Source organism: Pipra filicauda, unplaced genomic scaffold (genome assembly GCF_003945595.2).
Source record: "Pipra filicauda isolate LSUMZ 115617 unplaced genomic scaffold, ASM394559v2 scaffold468_size503134_pilon, whole genome shotgun sequence".
Classification (NCBI taxonomy): Eukaryota; Metazoa; Chordata; class Aves; order Passeriformes; family Pipridae; genus Pipra; species Pipra filicauda.
The window spans coordinates 398,253-418,747 of NW_024104607.1; the positions used below are offsets into that span (position 1 = coordinate 398,253).

At 38.8% G+C, this 20,495-nt stretch overlaps 1 protein-coding gene across 1 annotated transcript in view; it reads right to left on the reverse strand.

The window, feature by feature from the left end:
• Window positions 1–1,253: 1,253 nt before the first annotated feature.
• The window catches only part of LOC113991128 (gamma-aminobutyric acid receptor subunit beta-3), a 36,835-nt gene continuing 17,593 nt past the window's right edge, over window positions 1,254–20,495 (reverse strand). Inside the window, exons 5-6 of the mRNA XM_027727219.2 lie at window positions 16,857–17,101; window positions 1,254–5,242 (exon numbers count right to left, since the gene is read on the reverse strand). Coding sequence (XP_027583020.1) covers window positions 4,892–5,242; window positions 16,857–17,101 — 596 coding nt within the window. The 3' untranslated portion in view covers window positions 1,254–4,891. The remainder of the gene's footprint in view (window positions 5,243–16,856; window positions 17,102–20,495) is intronic.

The window sequence follows — 20,495 nt, forward strand, 5'->3', positions numbered from 1 at the left end:
TTGAAAAGCTCAGACCCTGTATCAGGAGGAGTTGGAAGGCACCTATGAGAGATTCTTTGTTAAAAACCAGTTCAGAGAAGCCTTGGGATTCCCATTGCTTCTAGTTTAGTTTTCAACTATCTGCCGTACCTCTATTAGCAGGGGGCACTTGCTGTTGTAGCAGCTGTGACCATAAAACCAACATCTGCGGAAATAGTCTTGATATTAACAGGATCATAACTATTTGAGGAAAAGAACCAATCATTTCTACTAAAAACTGAACTCCCTTGATGTAATGAGTAGTACTTAAGCAATCAATCAATCTTTATCCATACATCATCTCTAAAATACACAAAGAAATGCATCTCATCATATATTCCAATCACGAAGCTAAGTTTGCTACATTGTTAATTTTTTGTACCTACAATGCAGGTTGGACTGGAAAAAATAGATCATATATGTTACTTACGATCCAGGAAGCACTGCTAAAAGTGAGCAGCAATGTGCTGAAATCAGAAGAGCTTTCAAAGCCCACTACATCTATGGTGCTGAATATTTTATCTACTCCTAAAAGCTGTGACATATATCATTAGCTACTATGAGATTTAAGAAAGCATGTGGCAGCTTGTTCCTGCTTTCCAAATTTTCAAGGTATTTTTTTTGTTTTGGGGAAAGGAATTGTAGAACTGATGATAAGGTGTCTTTAAAAACCCCTCTTGGAATCTTGTCTGTATCCTAACTCCTAAAAAATAACTTACTAATATTTAGCAATAAGAAGTGTAATGAACACAATTAACAGTCCTGATACAATTAGCATACTGGAGAAAGTATCACGTTTGTTTTTTAAATATTTATTGCTGATTACTGAAACAAATAAAAAACCACTGTCTTGTTTCGATATCAAAAACTCTTTTGCTTCCTGGGCAGAAGGAAACCAAGGACTTTTTCATATAAAGCACAGAACAAACTTTCTGCTCTTAACTGGAAATGTCCCAGCTTGAAGACAGATTGGTTAGCTATTAAGAATCTTGCTAAGTCAGGGGATGCAGTTTTTCCCTCTTCCTTGATCTACTGTGTAAAACATGAGGAAATATAATCATTTAATACTTAAAATATCTTCTGCTACATGTGTAGTAATAAGAAAATTCTTTCTTTTTTTTCCTATAAAATGTGTAAGACTAACCATTACATGATATTTAGCATGTAATTAATATTAAAATTTAGCTAAGCAGTCATTACATTCCCTCCATCCCCAGAAAAAAGAAGCGCAAAAATTCATTAAATCCTTTTTAATAAATTAATATTCATTCATCAATATTTTCATAAAGCATCTCTTCATCATTCCATTTTACTATTCTTTTTCTTTCACTGCTGAAGAATACCAAAAATACATAGATGTGCCTTAAGCAAAAAGGACTGGGTTTTAGCTTATCTTTACAACGATATGAAATTTCTACTGTTTATTGACCCTTTGGGCTATAACAGATGATAGTTCCACTTTTCTTTTTTTTTTTTAAAGCCTTTTACAAACAAATGATGTGTAAATGTTATTTATAGTAGTGTTGAGTTACAAAGGAGTTAATTAGCTATGAAATACATAACTCTGGTGTGATTTGATTAAAATTACCATTTTTAGTCTTTAAGCCATTTATGGTTAAAATAATATATTGCAGCTAGCACACAGGGATAAAAGCCAGAAAATGGGAGGTCAAGGCAAACACTGTTCTTAACACATGGGGGAGTTGTGTGTGTGTGCATGTGTGTGTGTGTGTGTGTGTGTGTGTACGTGTATGTGTGTGTAAGAAGTCGTGCTGGGACTGAAGGAAGGGAATTGGCAAAAAAAGGCACAAAAATATGTGTGTAAGATGAAGTGCTAACCTTAAGTGAGATTTTCCTGGCTTTTTCAAGTCAAAACAAGGCTTGGATCTGTTCAAGGTTAAAGCTGTTTGTGTCCCATGGAACTCAACCAGACCAATGAATGCAAAATCTTGTGAAAAAAATGAAATACGCGACTGCCCACTTTTTGCAACAAAAGACAAGGTGGGGAGTGCAGTCCCTGAAAGGGGCTGCAGTAACATCCTGCCCTCCACTTGTGTAAAGGGTAAGAGAGAGAGAGAGAGAGACAGTCCTCAGAGACTCAGTTCTCTCGCCTATACAGTGTCCTGAAAAATCCACGTTGTCTCTTTGCTCTGGCCAAACAGTAATTTTCCATCTGCTTGGAAATTCTGGTTGAAGCCACTGGAGAACTGATTTCAGTGGGATTTGGAGTATACATTTCTATCACAACCAAAAAAAAATCACTTCTTATTGAAGATTTCTGCCTGACCACATGATTTCTTAAGGAGCTGGGGCTTGAATAAAAGACAGAACTGTCATTAAATCATGAGAGTAGGACCACTCTCTTCTTGAATCTCATTTTCAGGGTAGTTATTTAGGGCACTTACTGGAAGACTTGCTTGGAGATCATTTCAGTAGGGTAATTTTTCTAAAGGAAAGCCTACTATTTATAATTTTTATTAAAATCAGATGGTTTTTTTAAAATATATTTTGCTATTAAGATAAAAACTGGGGAAGGTTTTTCAACAATTCTATCTAATATGTACCTTGTGACAGTGTTAATTGTTAGTTACTTTGATTACAATGTTGACAATGATCTCTATAATCCCTTCACAGTTTGAAGAGCTATTAGAGAGCTTACAATACATTATGGTTTACCAATGGGACTTAATACTGAGGAGCTTTTAAACACCAAGTTTTTCTGCTCCAGCTATACAGGTTCCTTTGAGGCTCTTCATAGTGTATAGCTGTCTGCAGATATAGTGCTTAAAAACTGCAGTTCCAGTCACTTTGCACCACTGCCAAGGATGCAGCAGGACTGCGGCGCTGATCCTGCCTACACCGGCAGCTGGGGTTAAGACGACCACTTCCAGCTGGGGATCGCACGGCAGCTTCACTGCAGGGCAACTGCGTGGAGCCCAGTCATGCTCCCAGGTGGAACTGAAACACAGGCTTTGCAAACCAGGTTTATCTATGCCGAATTTCAGTCCAGAGCAAAGTTACACAGTTCAGCTGCAAATAGGGGTGGGAACAGTAATGGACCGTAATGGCAGCAACACAAGTATCATTGCTCTACTCACAGATAAATTAAGTACTAGTGAGAACACGGGTCATTACAGAGCCAAGGCAGCCTTTTGAGTTTCATCCCTTTTTGGTGTTTTTGCTAGATGTGTATCCACACATATTTTCTCCCACAGAAGTCTCTAACTATTATCCAAAGCTCTCTGTCAAAAGATCCCATCGATGTCCAGAGGAATTTCACACAAAGAGAACTGGCAGGGCTAAGCCTGTATTCTGTTCTTTTAGATCTATTTATGCTACTGTATTTCTTGTTATTTGAGAATGTACATGATAGAAACACTGTTTACAAAAAATATATCTTCTTTTCTTTAGAAAGGTTTAGTTCTGATAAATAACAGATTAAGTTTACAGATCTGAAATTGGCATACCTTGACAACTACAATCTACTAGATCGAGAAAAGTTGGAATTCCTGTGAGGGAACAAATTGGGATGAAAACCAAAGGGGTCACATTTACATGAATGATATGTTAGAACATAGTTAATGCTGAAAAAAAACACATACTCCTGTGATCTGTGATGGCAGCACACTACCCTTGGTAAGTGTAGGTGTATATACTTTCAGTATATAAATAAAATATGAAAGTGCTCCATTACTGAATCAAAGTATTGGAAGTGCTCTATTTGCTCAACTCTAGAGAATAAAAAGTTATTACATCACAGAAACAAAAATATGACATAACATGCGGTCACAATAGCAAGCACAGGGAAGAAAAATATTGACAAAATATACTTATATGCATATTATGCAAATATATTTTACATTAACATACAATGTTATAAGAATGTTAAATATGAATGCATGTTTAAAAAAGGCTACAGCTAGATGATTTCATGTTGAAATAAATAACCTGAGACATCTTCTATCCTTTCACTTGAATAACAATCTTTAAATCTATAGCAGATGTAGAACACATTGACAGTAGTTGAATTCTCAGCTAAATAATACTAAAAATGTGCTGTTCTCTTTCAAAATGACATGGCAGCTGGAATGAGTCCAAGGGAAGGAAAATGTGCTGTACATTTACAGTACTTACAGAAGATTCATTTCACTGTTGATGGACACTTAAAATGTTTGTTTGAAACATTATAAACCTGTATATGTCTCCAAAGACCTACAACACTCCCATGATCAGCTTGCTTACTGCAGAAGAGAAAGCCAGAGATCATTAAAAATGATGCTCATTCAGAACTGGGAAAAAATGCATTATGATATATATGAACCCAAGAAATTTTAACAAAGAAAAATAAATCTGGTTTGATGAAATAGTTGATGGATCTGAAATATAAATAACTTATTTTAAACTTACCAGTGTAACTACTGCTTTATGATTGGTGTGTATGGCAGCATTTACAAATGATGTTACTAAATACTGACTTTATACATGATTACAGCTGTTTGAAAATTTCTATGACAATCAAAGTTTTGTGGTGATAATATACAACACTTTCTCACGGCTTGTTGCTTTGACAACACCTGCCTTTTGATTTAAAAAGTTCCTCTGAGGTGCATTCTATGTTGAAGTGTCCATAATCTCAGAATGAATGTGTTCATGTGTGTGTGCATACATATAATTTTGCTTTGCAGCATGTGCTTTAAAGTACACACAATTCTTTGCTACATGTATTCACACATACATGAGTATGGTCTACATAGTAAAAGTTCATATATATATTTTTTTATATATAAATATATATATAAATATATATATAAACTCTGCAGGCAAGTAGTATTTCACTTGTTATAACTGAAGTCCTTTAAAAAAACTCAGTCATTCAGTTAACATAGTATAGCCAGTAAATTAAGTTGAAAAGAGAAAATGTGAATGGAAACACCATTCTTGACCATCTGTCAATGGCATTTACATCTGTTAGATCGGGGATTTTTATTTTCAGTTGCGAAGACCTTCTTCGTAAATGGCCCCTCCTGCTATGAGAGCCTGTTCTTTCTGAAGAACGCCTTCCAAAGCTTTCACGATGTGAGCTTTGTTTTCTGTACTGGATTCCTGAGTTGTCAAATGATATCGTTGAATTTCGGGCTTCCGTAACGCTGGTGGTGACCTCGTTGCTTGCTACCTCATTGTGAATTTCAAGCGATGTTAGCAGAATGTTTCCATGGGTGTCCACCTAGAGGGTAAAAATAGATAGATAAATTCTTTCAAAAGACTTGACACCAATCAGCAGAATGCATGTGTATGTAAACCTCCAAACCTGTACATGTTTTAAAAAATAATGTGTGAATTTTAAGCATGTGATAATCTTAAAAAAAGTGGCACGACCCAGCTTCTTAAAATTAGGCAAGTACTTAAATACTTTTACAAACTATCTGGGATCAAAAGCCAGGTAAAAATAAGTGCCTGTGAAGTTTGCTAAAATCAAAAAACCAGTTCTGATGCACTGAACTCTTTGCATTTTACAATCACAGAGCTTATTTACAACTTATCTCCTAAGTTTTTCCTTCCAAAGTCATTTGCACAATTTTCCAATTGTGGCAATGCTTAACTGTGGGGCTTTTCTGCCTGGGTGAGTGATCTTAAAAAGCAATGAACTTAGACATAGAAGAAAGCTGCTCAACTGAGGAAATAGGTGGCATTCTTCCCTTCCACCTCCATATCCCAAAGGCAGTAAGTACAGTAAGTACAGGTGAATTTTCAGAATTAAGAAGAAGGTTCTGATCATTTAGTCTTTACCAAACTCTGGGCCAGACTCTCCAGTCCTCCTGAGTAGCCAAAGAGGAGCAGCACAGAGTTGGGTACGGCTCCTTTGATTCATAAAAACTTCCAGTTCCTGCGAGTGGCACTGATGAGAAGTTCCAAGCAATGCTGTCTTAGTATTCAGTAGCTTCAGTGGTGGGGCAGCACATTCCCTGTGCCCCACGCCCTGCATGCTGGAGGATGTGCAGACAATGCAGGTGATGCAGGAATCAGCTCCAACTTTTCTGCAAGTTTTGGGGCAAGGAAAATGATGGCTGAAGGTAAAAGAAAGGCTCCGTGCTGGGTACTTTCAGACCGTTAACGCACGTGTGGTTCTGTTCAAGAGAATTTAGTTCTTCATGTCAGAAATAGATAGTGAATCATGGAATACAGGATAATTTCCAGTTTTACATATGCAATTTATTCATCCACAAGTCATCCTGCAATTAATACATTTTTCTAGCCTGCCACATTATCTAGCTGTGTTAACTGTGTAGCAGTTGAATATTTCATCCTGGAAGCATCAAAAGTGGTTGTAAAAACAGACTATTGTCAGGGCCTTTTGAAGTTTGCACACTCATCTGATACCATGTCCTTTGCAAGCTTTGTGTGATGCATTAAAAGTATGCAGTTACGTGTCTATCCATATGCATTTAACTTTTTTTCAGTCTTGTTAAAATTCTGTGAAATGGATATTTCTTTCATCAGTTATTGATGCTTTGGTTTATCTCTTCTCAGGGAAGACATTTATGATAGTGTATCAGTAATGCTTTGCCAAGCTGTTGGCAAATGTAAAAAAAATATAAAATACTATGAATGATATACAAGCAAGTAGAAAAAAAAATCCTAAGGTGTCTAAAAAATCCTGCTGCTGTAGGCCATGGCATATTATGCTGATGAGTGCCTATAAACAAAAATAAGTTACATGAACCAAAATACTTTGGTGGAGAAGCCTCAGTGTTGATTAAGAAGAATTTATTTTCTCCATGGCAGAAACCCTTTGGGTACAAAAGTAAGAGACTGAGGTATGTAGAAAGGAGTTCATGCTGTTGAGCAGGATCTGTAACCAGGGAATAATCAAAAGTGTAAAATATAGCCATGGATATCATCACTACTTATGGTGGTCTCTGAAAAAAAATTATTCAGTTTCCTCTGTTATTTTTTTCCACAAAGAGGACAAATTATGATCAGGATTTTTTTTTACACGATGCGTAAAATATCTCCACAACCTGTATTTTCCTCATGAAGCTTAAAACTAAATCTCTCATCTGGACCTCCATGGTGTCACATGTCATCTCCCTTCCCACCTCCTCCTAGGTTTTGAGAAATGTCCTTCAGCTTTCTAAAAATGCCATAGCAGAGACCGTTTTGCTCAGCTTCACCCTGAGAGCCCTGCTTTTCCCTTGCAGGTCTCTACTGCTTTTCCTTCCACCACCACATATGTCAACTACTCTTTCCCTTAGGACTTCCTGATCTCTTCTGATTCTGTCTACTGCTACTTACACACAGGCATCAGCCCGTCCATGGGTACTTTGTCCTACATCAAGCCTGGATTGTTGTGAGCTGTCAGCTGAAAGCTTGTATTATGGAGGGTACACTTACGTATTCAGGCTTCTCCTGCTCAAGGTATTAATTTCATTCCACTTACTTCCTTGCATTGCATAGCCTTCTTCACCTTATCTGCCAACTTTACATGCCACCCTAACATAGCTTCTGCCTTTGATATGGCAGTGATGCTGCTATTTTTAACTGCTTGTCACTGCATCAAAAAATCAAACCGAAAGGTGGTCAAGAAAGTGGCAATGTTTGTGCAAATTCTTTGTCTGAAGATACCATTACGTCCTATGAAGCTCCATGACAGCATATATTTTCTCAAAATTTCAAATGAAACATATTTGGAAACATACTTTTGAAATGCATCTCTTTGTTAACGGAGCAATGGGCTTGCATGTCAAATACAAAGAAGGAGCAGATGGAGAGAAGAAGGGGTCTGCAGAAAGTAAATCAAGCTCTGGTCCACAGATACTTTTCAGATTTATTCCCTCAAATTGATTCCTTCAGAGGTTTTGGATAAACCATCTAAGGCCTCAACAACATTAGAGCACTATATGCTAATACTTTGTGACAATCTTAAGGCGATGTCTTGAAGTATGAATACTTAATGCATGCAGCATGTTAAAAAGTATTTGCACAAAAACATGACTTCTGAATGATTTAAGCAATGATTTAAATTACTTTGAAATTAAATTACTTTGAAAGGTACACAAGCTCTCTCAATGAATAAAGAAGCATACCAATAATGGCAGGGTATCCTTGCAAGTCGACTCACGTTTGCCTGAATATACGGGGAAGGTAAAATCCTCTATGAGTGAACATGAGTGTTGCTCAGTGGCTCCAGGGAAAATGTTACCCCAGGTATATACATTAAGAAAAGCAGCTGAACGGATTACAGTTGGTCATGGCTACACATGAAAAACCAGGCCAATGTCTTTGATAAAACTTTAATTTTACTCCTTAGAGTATAATTTTATCACCTGCCTCAAAAATATCACTGTGTACTGGAAATTCTCCCCAAAATGTTAACATAGGCTTTACTCTCAAACACTCTTATAAACTTGAGAAATGACATTGTGGATTTGGCCAATTTCCCCTCAGTCCTTACCATCCTTCTTTAACCAAAATATTTCTCTTTTTTTGACTTCTCTGCCAACCTTGTGCTTCCATTCTTCTTGTAGCCTCCTTTCTGCCCACTGTAGCTCCACCTGAAGCCATTCCTTCCCATTTCCCCACTGTGGTCTCTTGTTGGTTCTCACATCTCCTCCCCAACACAAGCAAGGGCTGGTTGTTTCCATGGAGTGTTTCCCAGCGAGCTCATCAAAACAGATGAAAACAGCTGAGTACCAAATCATCAATTAATTCCCTGCTGAATCAGCATGGATATAAATATGCTAAAGTAGTGCCATTATTTCAGATTCAATTTTAATCAAATGCCATCCCTCTCACCCCTGAACAATTACAGCTCCTGCACCAGGGTGAAGTGACTGAATCTCACATCATTCCATTTGGAGGCTAACAAGCAGATTCACTTTTGAATGTTCACTATTTCTGAACTATACATACTACAGTACAAACGAAAAATTCGAAGAGTCCAGCACTCTAATGTCATTACATAAAAATGACCGTAACCCACCTAACTGAAGCCAGAAAGAGAAGAATTTAGATAACATTCACAACGAACCAGGTCCTTGCCCTTGGAGGAACATCACATCACCAACTGGATTGCATGTTATAGGTCCAAAACTTTAACGCCCTTTAACATCTGGAAAGTCCTGAATTCTTAATTCTACCCAAGATCCAGGCTCATTTAGATGTTAGGTATTCTGTTTTTAAGAAATAAAATACAATAGCTGCTATTGAATACCTTTCACCAGTCAAGATGCTTGGAAAACTTCAGCTTTAATACCAATTTAATACCAATTTGAACACACTTTACTAGGGTCAGGAAACTACAGTAAGGCTTGATTTATTATTAGGTAGTGTCTGCATTGTTTCATGTTCATTTAGTTTTCTGTTTAATATTCCATAAATTTTAAGGAGCATGTTACAATAAAATCTCTTTTTCCTCGTAAGTCTTTCACTCTACTACACAAAAAGAAGAGGAAACGTTGTGCTCAAACCCCATAGGTATGTTAAGTAGTTCATCAATCTCGAATTTTTAAATATCATGTAAACACTTCCCATCATGTGCAATATAAGTGCAAATAACATCATGAAAAGCTGTCTCTGTAGTTAGTCTTGAAGTATTTTACATCAAAATTGGTATTCAAGTACATACAGAATCACAGAATATTCTGAGTTAGAAGGCACCCACAAGTATCATCAAAGTCACACTCCTGGCACTGCACACAACAGCCCCAAGTGTGCCTGAGAGCACTGTCCAAACACTTCTTGAACTCAGACAGGCTTGGTGCTGTGACCACTTCCCTGGGGAGCCTGTTCCAGTGCCCGACCACCCTCTGGGTGAAAAACCTTTTCCTAACTTAAGCCTCCCTTGCCACAGCTTCAGGTCATTACCTTGGATCCTGGCACTGGTCAAGAGAGAGAACAGATCAGTGCCTGCCCCTCTGTTTCCCCTCAAGAGGAAGTTGTAGACCATGATGAGGTCTCCCCTCAGACTCCTCTTCTCCAGGCTGAAAAGACCAAGTGACCTCAGCTGCTTCCCCTCAAGGTCCTTTGTAGTCTTCTCCACCTTGGAGGGAGTCAATTTTGTGTCCTCCCAATTTTGTATCCTCCCAATTTTGTATCATCTGCAAACATAGTATCCCTTCCAGTCCCGTGCCCAAGAGCACTAGTCTGCAGATGGAGCCCTGCGGAACCCCACTAGTGACTGGTCCCCAGCCTGAAAGCAACCCCATTCACCCCTTTGTGCCCAATCTGTGAGCCAACTGCTCACTCATTGCATGATGTGTTTATCCAGCTGAATGATCGACATTTTGTCCAGAAGGATACTGTGAGAGCTGGTATCAAAAGCCTGACTGAAATCCAAAAGATTATATCAACTGGTTTTCCTTGATCATCATCCCACAAAATAGATCTCCACTTGAGATTATAATAAAATGGGAATTATTTTTGGTATAAATTGTAATCTAGGCTCCAGCTACCTGATTCTCACCTGATTTGCTCTGGTGCAAGTGTCAGGGGTTTTGCAAGGGGTAAACTATGTGATAGTTTTCATCGTCTTTACTTATGCATAAATGGCTTTCCAATATGTAGAAGAGTATGCAATCAGGCTGCAAGTGTTATCTGTGCTTAAAGCTAAATTAATTGACCATATTATGTCCTGGTTATTTTAAAAATAACTTAATACTGCAAGTAAAACAAAAATTATACTGCTCTCCTTGAGTCTAAAAATTGATACTTCTCTCACTACCATTTAAATATATTGATATTAATTAATTACCACCAAAAAAATGAAAAAGATAATTATGTTCTACCAGCCTAGTAGATGAGCCCAGGACACCCAGCAGAACTGGGTATAGAAAGATCTTGAAAAACAAAGTATGAAGAAGAAAACTAATGAGGAACTTCCATATTATTATCACTGTGTACCAACTAATAATGAAGTTTGACAATTAATCTTGACGTATTAGAACAGAGGAAGAAAAGGAAATAAATGCATGGCCCTCCCTTGCTCTGTATTTCACATTGTCTGGACTCTTACAATCTCTGGGCTGTACTGTGAATTGCACATACAATCCTTCTTTTACTGTCTCTGGATTTGAACGATTCATATTTGTACTAAGTGGCTGCAAAACAAAATTAATACATGTATGATTCTCCCAGTGCACACTGAATGTCCCCATCATAAGCTACAGGATTGTTCCCACAACTTCTTCCCACAAGAACTGTGCTCATCACCCTTGACAGATATATTTCAAAATTTGGCACCTACTCATCACACTCATGTTTCAAAAATATCCCACTGCTCAAAACAGTAATGAAAAAAGTATCCAGGAAAGATGAAGATGCACAGGAGAATACTGCCAGCTTTGCTATTCTCATACTTCCCAATTTAAACTGAGTGATAATTCTGCCACAGCAGCCAAGATATTAATTTTCAGAAAAAAATCCCACCTATGAGAAGGGTTGCTACAATTAACAATTCTTTAAAAGTGCTAAGTAGATGTAAGTGCCCTGAGCCTCAATTCTCAGCAATGCCTGGCAGGAATCTGCTGCCTTGGCTGACAACGGAGGTTTGAGCCAGGAATCTCCAGAGCTAAAAAAAACATGCAGACACTGCCTGATGAGAAGGTCCTTTTTATAAAGGGTTATACATTGTTTTTGTTTAATGGAAGCTCTTCCCACATGTCTAACAGCCACGGGGGGGGGTTGAAACTTGAATGAGCTTGTGTGATAGTTACCCTCCTGATTGATATTCTGGGGCTGAAATTTTGGTCCCACCAAACTGAAAACGTAAATTGCCACAGCTTAAACTAAGAAGCATTATTTTTAGCAGGGGACTGGAACATATCACAACCTCTGTGGATTGGCCCAGAAGGAGCAATGTCCAAAACACATGCTCACCATCTGCTTATACCAGCAGCCTCTATCACAAGAGTGAAAAACAAGTGAGAATAGGATTGCCTTAGAGCTCTCTCACGCTGATTTAGTTGTAAATTAGGCTGTATCTGAGCCTTACTTAAAAGAAACAATTTATGTATCAAAACTGAAAGTTTTGAGAGCTAAAAATGAAGTCTGGGTCTGCCAACACAAGCGAGAGAAACAGAACTGATTTGCAACAATGGTGATCAATTTTCAAGGGAAAACATTTTTAGAGGTCACCCTTTCTGACAGTTTCTCCACAATTTTAATTTCAGCATCAATACCATAGTCAGAAGAAATATTTTATGAAAAATCAAAATTCAGTTCTTCCTTTATCCTAGAGCTTACCCTCATATATGAAGTAGACTATCAAGGTTTTCAAAAAAGAGTTTTCAATCCCAAGCTGGTACATGTACGAACACTGGTTATACGCACAAAAAAAGCAGTATTCTATGTTTGTCTCCAGTAGCTATGGTTTACTGGGATAAGCTGGAACAGTTCAGTGAGGAATACTATTTACAGTACATTATCTGAAATAAAATGTGATGCAAAAGCAGTCAAAAGAAGAGACGGTTAAGTGTGAAATTTTCTTTGTAGTCAACTGCTGATCCACAGATGAGTCATTCATAAAGGCTCACTCATATTTCATCTCATCAGCAGCTCTGAATTTTCTGAAACCTTTTCCAGATATTCAGTTTAGAAAGACGTACTTCAGTCATCATGCCACCTTCAGCAGTGCTACAACCAAGAATACAAGGTAGAATTTTCCTCTCCCCACTGCTTTTCTTTGTCAACTCTGCAACATGAGGACACTGCTGTGTCATTTCCATGCTGCAGGAGCTCTTTCTTACACCTGGAGCTATTTGGCTTGTTGGCTTCAACACGCGGACAGAGCTGGACAGCAAACCATAATGGGAGCAGTGAAGCCAACAGGCCGCTCAGCAGGAGCAGCTGGTGGGGCCCTCCTCAACACAGCAAGCCTTAGTGGTATGTATCAGGAATAATTCAGAGAGAACTACCTAAAAGTCTGGCAGTGGTGTGGCACATCCACAGCAGTAGCAGCAGCAACATGGGGGGTGGCTGTGCCAGTTTTGGCTTTTCAAATCTGTAACTTCTGATGCAGGACCATGCAAATGCATGCATTAGAAAGAAGAGTTACTGAGCAGGAAGAGTGACTGCTTTGCAAAGCAATTATCAAATAAAACACAAACATACCCATATCTGTGGGTTTTGTGGTCTAGAACATTTTTGTTACTAAAATGCCCCTTCTCTACAGTGAAATAAGACTAGGAAAGCATGAAAAACCCTTTTGCTACTATAAGAGGAGTGTTTATAACCAATGCAAAGCACTGTGAGGGCTTCTATGGGGAAATGAACTCCATCTCAGCCTGACGCAATGCAAGAGACTGCTTCAGCAGCACTCCCAGTCTTGGGAACCATAAGAGCAAAGCTTAAACTCAGGGCCTGAGCACCAGAAAATATGTTGAGCTGCCTCTGCTCTGCTAGTGCTGCCTCCCAATACAAACAAGTGATTTCCACAGCACCATAGCCCCTCCTGACTCAGGCTAAACCTGACACAGCACAGAGTTGTCCTGTCACTACTCCCACAAGTTACAGCATCTGATGTGGACAATAAATGGACTAATGTTTGCTTGTTTTCGTTTTCATTTGGTTTGATTTGGCTTATGTTTTACTTTGTTTTTCCAGTGCCCTGAGCTAGCACTCTAAATCAGTGACAGGGAGCTCAAGCACATGGTTCAAATACAAGCAAATTCAATTGCTAAAACAAAACAACAACACAAATCAGTCCAAAATAGCAGTCGGAAAGAAACTAATAATAATACCTTCTTCCAGTTTTATATTTGAACCCTTTACAATCTTCTTTCCAGCACAGCATACATTTTGACAGCCATGAAACAGTGGTGACAGCTGCAAAGAGGGCTGCCTGCTTTTAGGCATTCTCTCTTTCTTTAAAAATGTCACTCAGCCCCAAATCACATGAGATTTTAAGTATTTCCCAGGATTAGAACCCTTCCCTTTCTGAATGGAATTACACTCCATGGAAGCCTGAAGCCTCACCAAAATCACAAACTTGATAATTTCACAGAACTTGCACAAAGTAATCTTCATCTGTGTCTCTGAGCCACTCTTACTGCGCGGTATGCTCTCCAGTCTGTGAGCCTCTCCCAGAATATCACCACCCAACTCTAAAGCAAGAAGCAAGCAACTGTTATTTCCAACAGATTCAGTGATTTGCAAGAGCCACCAAAGGAGAGATTGGAAGTTAATCCCTCTTTACGGACCCTGAAGAGGTCTGAACCAAGGTTGTAGAGCTTTCAGATACTGTCTTCCATAGAAGTATGTTCAAAACTCTAGCATAACCATCTGTCCTGCTACATCCATGGATATCCGTACATCATGGTGTGTGGTTGGCATGATCCAGAAGCATGGAAACCATTTTCATTTTCCTGCTCCAGGACTCCAGTGTCTTGAAGCCCTGGTAAACTTTGTCTGAAGTAGATCTGCTAGATGCATTTTCCCTGAGATGCTCATACTGAAATCAGTGGGACCTCTTACCTGTTCTGACCAAATGCCTCTGCTTTGCATTTGCCAGTGTTTCTGAAATGCGAAATTCAAATCTGACATCCTACATCCACTGAATCTGCATGTTCTGTCTATGCTTTGTTTCAAAGATTTCTTTCTCTCTGTTCCTGTTGCATGCTGGCACTGCTTCTCTAAAGGCACTGAATCCAGTAACTGCAACAAAGCTGTGTTCATTTTACCAGCTGAGGCCTCGGGGCAGAATGTTTTCTACACAGAATGGGACCATACCTCATTGTTTATCCTGTGTCATTTGAACAGTAAATATTCACAGTCAGTATGAGTAAATATGGTTCTACAAAGCATACAGAGTTCCCTTTTGCAGCTGGGACTCCAAGGGACAAAGTAACACACTCTTCTTTCAACTCTGGTGTACTGAATTTCTATCCTTATTTCATAGAATCATAGAATCACTTAGGTAGATAAAGACCCCTAAGGACATCGAGTTCGACTGTTAACCCAGCACTGCCATGTTAACCACTAAACCATGTCCCCAAGTGCCACCTCCATACACCCTCTGAACACTTTCAGAGATGGTGATTCCACCACTTCCTGGGGCAGCCTGTTCCAATGCCTGACTCCCTTTTCTGTGAATAAATGTTTCCTAGTATACAGTCTAATCCTCCCCGGTGCAACTTGAGGCCATTAGCTCTCATCCTGTCACTTGTCATGTTGGAGAAGAGACTGACCCCCACTGACTCCTACCACACTACAACCATGTCTCTAAGCGCCACATCCGTATGTCTTTAAGTATCTCTAGGGATGGTGATTCAATACTTCCCTGGGCAGCCTGTTTCAATGTTTGACAACCGTTTCTGTGAAGAAATTTTTCATTCACGCACGGTTGATATTAAACCAGCAGAAAAATCAGAACAGTTCATGATATTGCTTAGCATGGTCCAGAAACAAAAGAAAAGGTTGTAAGTCAAAAGCAAGGCAAAAAAAAGGGTTGATATATGCTACGAGCAGATCCAGCATATAAAGTACTATGAACTGGGTATGAAAAGCTATATTTTCATTAGTTAAGATTGTGATTACTTCGACAATACAGATGAATTGATCTCAAGATAGAAGAGCCATCAGACATAGGGTGATATTGGGCCCATTAACAAGTCTTGTACTGAATTATGTAAATCATTTAAATGGATGAGATTCACCAGATGGTTTCCACCAGGAGATCTGAACCTTAGTGCATACACCTGCATTACCTGCTTGCAGCTAAAATCTTTTCCATATCTTTCAAATTTGATATGCTTTTATTTCCCCATCTGTATTTTTTTATTCTTATGACTACTTATTTTTCCAGGAAAGGGAGTTCATTCTTTCTGATATCTTAGTTCTAAGCAGTGCTGCCAATGTGATGAGACTTTGGTTTCATAATATAGTGGACAAAAATGCGTTTATTGGTTCAGAATTTTTTCACAGATATGAGTGCCGATAATTAGGTGTAGTTCTGCATTAAATTTACTATAGCAGACAGAACCATTAGGGTGAAAAAATATAGCTTGAAATTACTTTTATGATACTGGTTTTGATAAAGAGGTAGTAGTTTAGTCCCTGTGAACTCTTCTAATTTATAGCTGATAGAGAAAAAACAGTCTTACTCAACAGAACTGAATAAAAAAGCCTCACTGGGAGTATTTTAGTCTAAAAAAAAATGTTCTATTCAAACTGACATGGCTTGTTAACATCATAGACTATTAAATATCTTGAATTTTTCTTCCAGAGATAAAAAAAAAGGTATTCACTGGATGAAGTAATACCCCAGGCAAGGAAATAGGTTGGAGTGTAATCAGCACTGACCTTGCCAATACCATGCTTCAGAAATCAGTCTGAAAGTTTCTCTAGGACTTATACTTTTCTGTTGGTCTTAAATAGCAGCAGATGACAATGCTGCACACAACGTTCAACTATGCTGGCCAATTAATTATCATGGCAGAACTAATCCTTTATCTGTTCTCTCCCATGGTAAATGCATCTGCTCTAACTCAAGTGAGAAAAAGTGTGCTCAGATCTTGGATTCCCCCATGTAGGTACTTCAAATCACAGTTAGATTATACTTGATTTAGACAAATAAATGCCTTTGGAGACCTGAGCCTTTATTTTCAGGCTAGCTGCACTCCCACTGTCTTCTTACAGTTACTTATACAGATCATACTCACTTCCATGTCTGTATACCTAAATGTATTCTTCTATGTTGGTTCTTGAAACTAAAAATGCCAACTTTTGTCCACAAAAAGAAAATGTGGTTGGGGATGTGTTTAAGGAGCCTGTTTGGTTTATTTCATGCCGACAGTCTTCATAATAAAAGAATAGAGACAATATATATAGATTAAGAAACCTACCCGGCTGCCTTCAAATCTTGAGCGATCATTGTTTGCCTTTGTTGTTTTTTCTGCAAGTTTCTTCTGCCTTTGAGGGCCTTTCCCAAAGAAAATATAGTTGACAAAGGCGTATTCAAGTAAGGCCAAGAAGACAAACACAAAACAGCCCATGAGATACATGTCAATGGCTTTAACATATGGAATTTTAGGCAAAGTCTCTCGCAGGTGAGTGTTGATTGTTGTCATTGTCAGCACAGTTGTAATTCCTACACAAAGAAAAAAAGAGCACGTCTTACAACTCCAAGCATACCATGTTTCAGTTTTACTTTCCTTCTTGACAAATATGCCTTGTCAGTGTGAAGAAGCTTAAAAATTTGTGAAAGATATCCTGCAGGTAACATTACTGCAAATGAAAGCAAAATTAAAGCTTGATGCATTATTATTCTGTTACAATTATTTCCTTCATGTGATCAGGGGGAACAGCTAACAAGGGGGTCTGGCACCCTTGCTGTGAGTTAAGGTAGCTTCATGGAAGGCAGTCTAGGTGTACTGGAAATCTCTTCCATGAAGCCAAACAGGAAGAGTGTTCATATAGATGGTGAAAGGCTTCTCCCACACAGATTTAAATTTCTAAGAGTTAAACAGTTGGTTGACCTTGGCTCTGTAAGGCCCCCCCTTCAGCAGATAGAGAGAAATAGGCACCTTTCTAGAGCAGTTTATCCCTTCTATTTTAGACATCTATTTCTGGAAGGACAATATATAAGTGGAATTTGACGAGCAGTTTGGAGCAGTAGGCTAGTTACATAGAAAGAAGTGAGGTCAGCAGTGAGAGGCAGACAGGTATATGCATTTGTGGAAAGAAAAAGGAATAACAGCAGCATTTTTATAGTGACCAACTGGACAGTAATAAAATATCCAGAACAATCTGTGAGGTTTTTCAAACCTCCAGTTATTTATCTAAGGATGCACATAGCACCTGAAAATATATTACAGAGCACTGTTTTGAAAATCTGGAAAGAAAAGTGAATTTATTGTCAGTCTGCCTGAATTCACAATAAACTGCAGGATCTGTATCTCTGCTGGAAATTTTATGGGAATCACAAATCACAGGTTGCTGAAAACACTGATTTGTGGAATAAGTCTACATTTCAAGGCAAGCCATTCTATTAGGTTCCCTCCATTACTATTTTCACTGATTCCATAATTATACCATCAGTTTGTAAGTAATCACTAAAATGCAGGCAGAACAAAAATAAAGGATGAAAGAAAATTGCTACCATATAATAAAGCACAGTTTCTTTTACCTGAAGAGACAGAAATAAAGACAATACAACTCAAAATCAAGCTGTCAGTGTAAACAGTGTCACTCCAGGGAACTGTAGTAGTACCCTATGAGATTCTGTAACATATATTTTGTATATTTAGTAGGTCAGCATCATGTGGTTTTCAGTGCTTTTCCTCTAAGCTGTGAAACAAGTGTGTGTTGATGTCAGATGTTTGCTGATCCAGAACATTAAGCACAATGAACAGAAAGGTGGCTATCACTAACCAAAGGGAAATATATTCCCTGGGAGATCCTGAAACCCTGCAGGCAAATGTCCTTCTGAAGATCAATAATTTATTTGAAAGCACAGCATCCCTTATGATAAAAAAATAAGATAATCCTGTGATTACAGCCCTTCCCATAAGTGAGAAATCTAGAGATTATTTTTCTCCTCACTCAAAGGACTCCATTTAGGAACTTCTAAAGCTAACTAGCAAAAAGTTGAGAGTGCAGAATTGATAGGTTTGAACATTTCTCTTGACATTAGCCCTGTATCAGCATCTACCTGCAGTGTCCATAGCACACAGTCTCTGGAATGAGCTGACCTTTGCTCCATACCTCGGCTCCACTCTAGAGGCAACTGTTTGGTTCAGAGTAGCAAGGGACCAGGGACAGGAGCAAAACATGGAAGTGCATGAACCAGAATCAGGTTCTTGCAGAGAATACAGGTTTCCTGTAGGGGTTGAGTAAAAGCTTGTCTCTCTGTCCCAAGAATTGCACAGGGAATGCTTCCTCTAACAAATACCTAGGCCAGCAGGTATACCTTCTCTGTAATGCACTTTTCAGAGCCAGCTACATACATCCAAAGGTGCTGTATTTCCTTTAATACGCTTCATATCAGCTTCAGACTTATAAGGGGGGTTATACAAACAACCTAGGATAAGACCCATGGTACTGAACTTTATTATACAAACATCACAGACATAATCATCAATGCAGTAATTGTTTTTCAGAAGAAACCATTAGATGGATTTTCATCCTCTCAAAAGGACTATCAATCAAAAATAGAACATTTGGTCTCCTGAGCTTGCCTTGTACTCTCTGACTTTTTTTCTAATAGTTGTCTTACAGTACTTGATGAACTTGTGCTACACAGAAATTGGCCACAGGAGACAGTCCTGTTCCTTAAACAAGGAAAAATCTTAGGAACCTATTATAGAAGGGCACGGAATGTCACTGGGTTTGGTAACTTCTGTCTAACCATCTGTTCTCTGCAGTTCTGGCCAGTATGTAAAATCTAGATGCTGACTGATACGTTTGAAGTGCTCCCCTCACTTGGTCATAGTGTCTCCAGTGGAACTCTGGTATCCAGTTCATTTATGAATATATCAGAGATGTTTGGACTGTATGTCCCACTTCCTATTAAGCTACTACTTAGCTGCTGAACACACCCGACCTGCTGAGTGTGTCATGCCAGACTGTATCATGCCCATACATGCCCAGTTAATCCACAGTATCTGCAGTAACTGCAGTTAACCTAAAATATCTTCAGCTACCCAAGTTCAGATGCTAGGATGTAATATGATGAAGCACAGAGATATAGCTGTCTACCCTGCCTGCTTTGGTCCGTGGCACCTTGGGAGGTATGGGGTACAGGAATGGGAAATCATATAGGCATGGTAGGAGTTCGGGTTTGCTGTGGTACATTACAGGAAAAGAAGGGAACTAGGGAATATCTTCCTGGTTTAAGAAAATAAAAGAGTACTTCAGGAAGTTAGCACAGACTTAGTGACAAGCTCTGGGTAGGAAGAATGTGCTATTAGGAAGCATAGAATCTGGGACAACATGAGAGGCAGCAGTATTCATAAGGATTTATAGATCTATTTAATCTTCCTTAGCTATAGCTATGGTTGAGTATGCTTCTGTAAAAGATTAAGTATTTGCTGTGAGATATTGTCATAGAATCTGTCCTGGTTCTGGCCAGGACAGGGTTAATTTCTGCAGTAGCTAGGAGGGGGCATGGCTAGGACCAGAAGGTTATTCTATACCACTCACTGCTGGGGGGTGGGGGGAAGGGATTCTTTTTCCAGAAGGAAGGGCTGTCTCTGGGTTGAGGTGGGGTGGGATGGGTGCAGTTGGGTCGCGAGTTCCCCAGTGAGCATTTTTGCATGTGAATCAATCTCTCTTTGTACACTTTTGTTAATAATATTGTTGCTGTTATTAATTTTATTTTCTCATTGCTGTTTTTATCTCAACCCATGATCTTTGCCTTCCGTGCCTCCAGTTCTTCTCTCCAGCCATCCACAGTGAAGGAGGAGGCAGAAGTGAGCAGCATTGTGGTTTTCGTGGTAGCACTAAATTGGAGAATACCATTCCTAAACCATGACAGAATCACC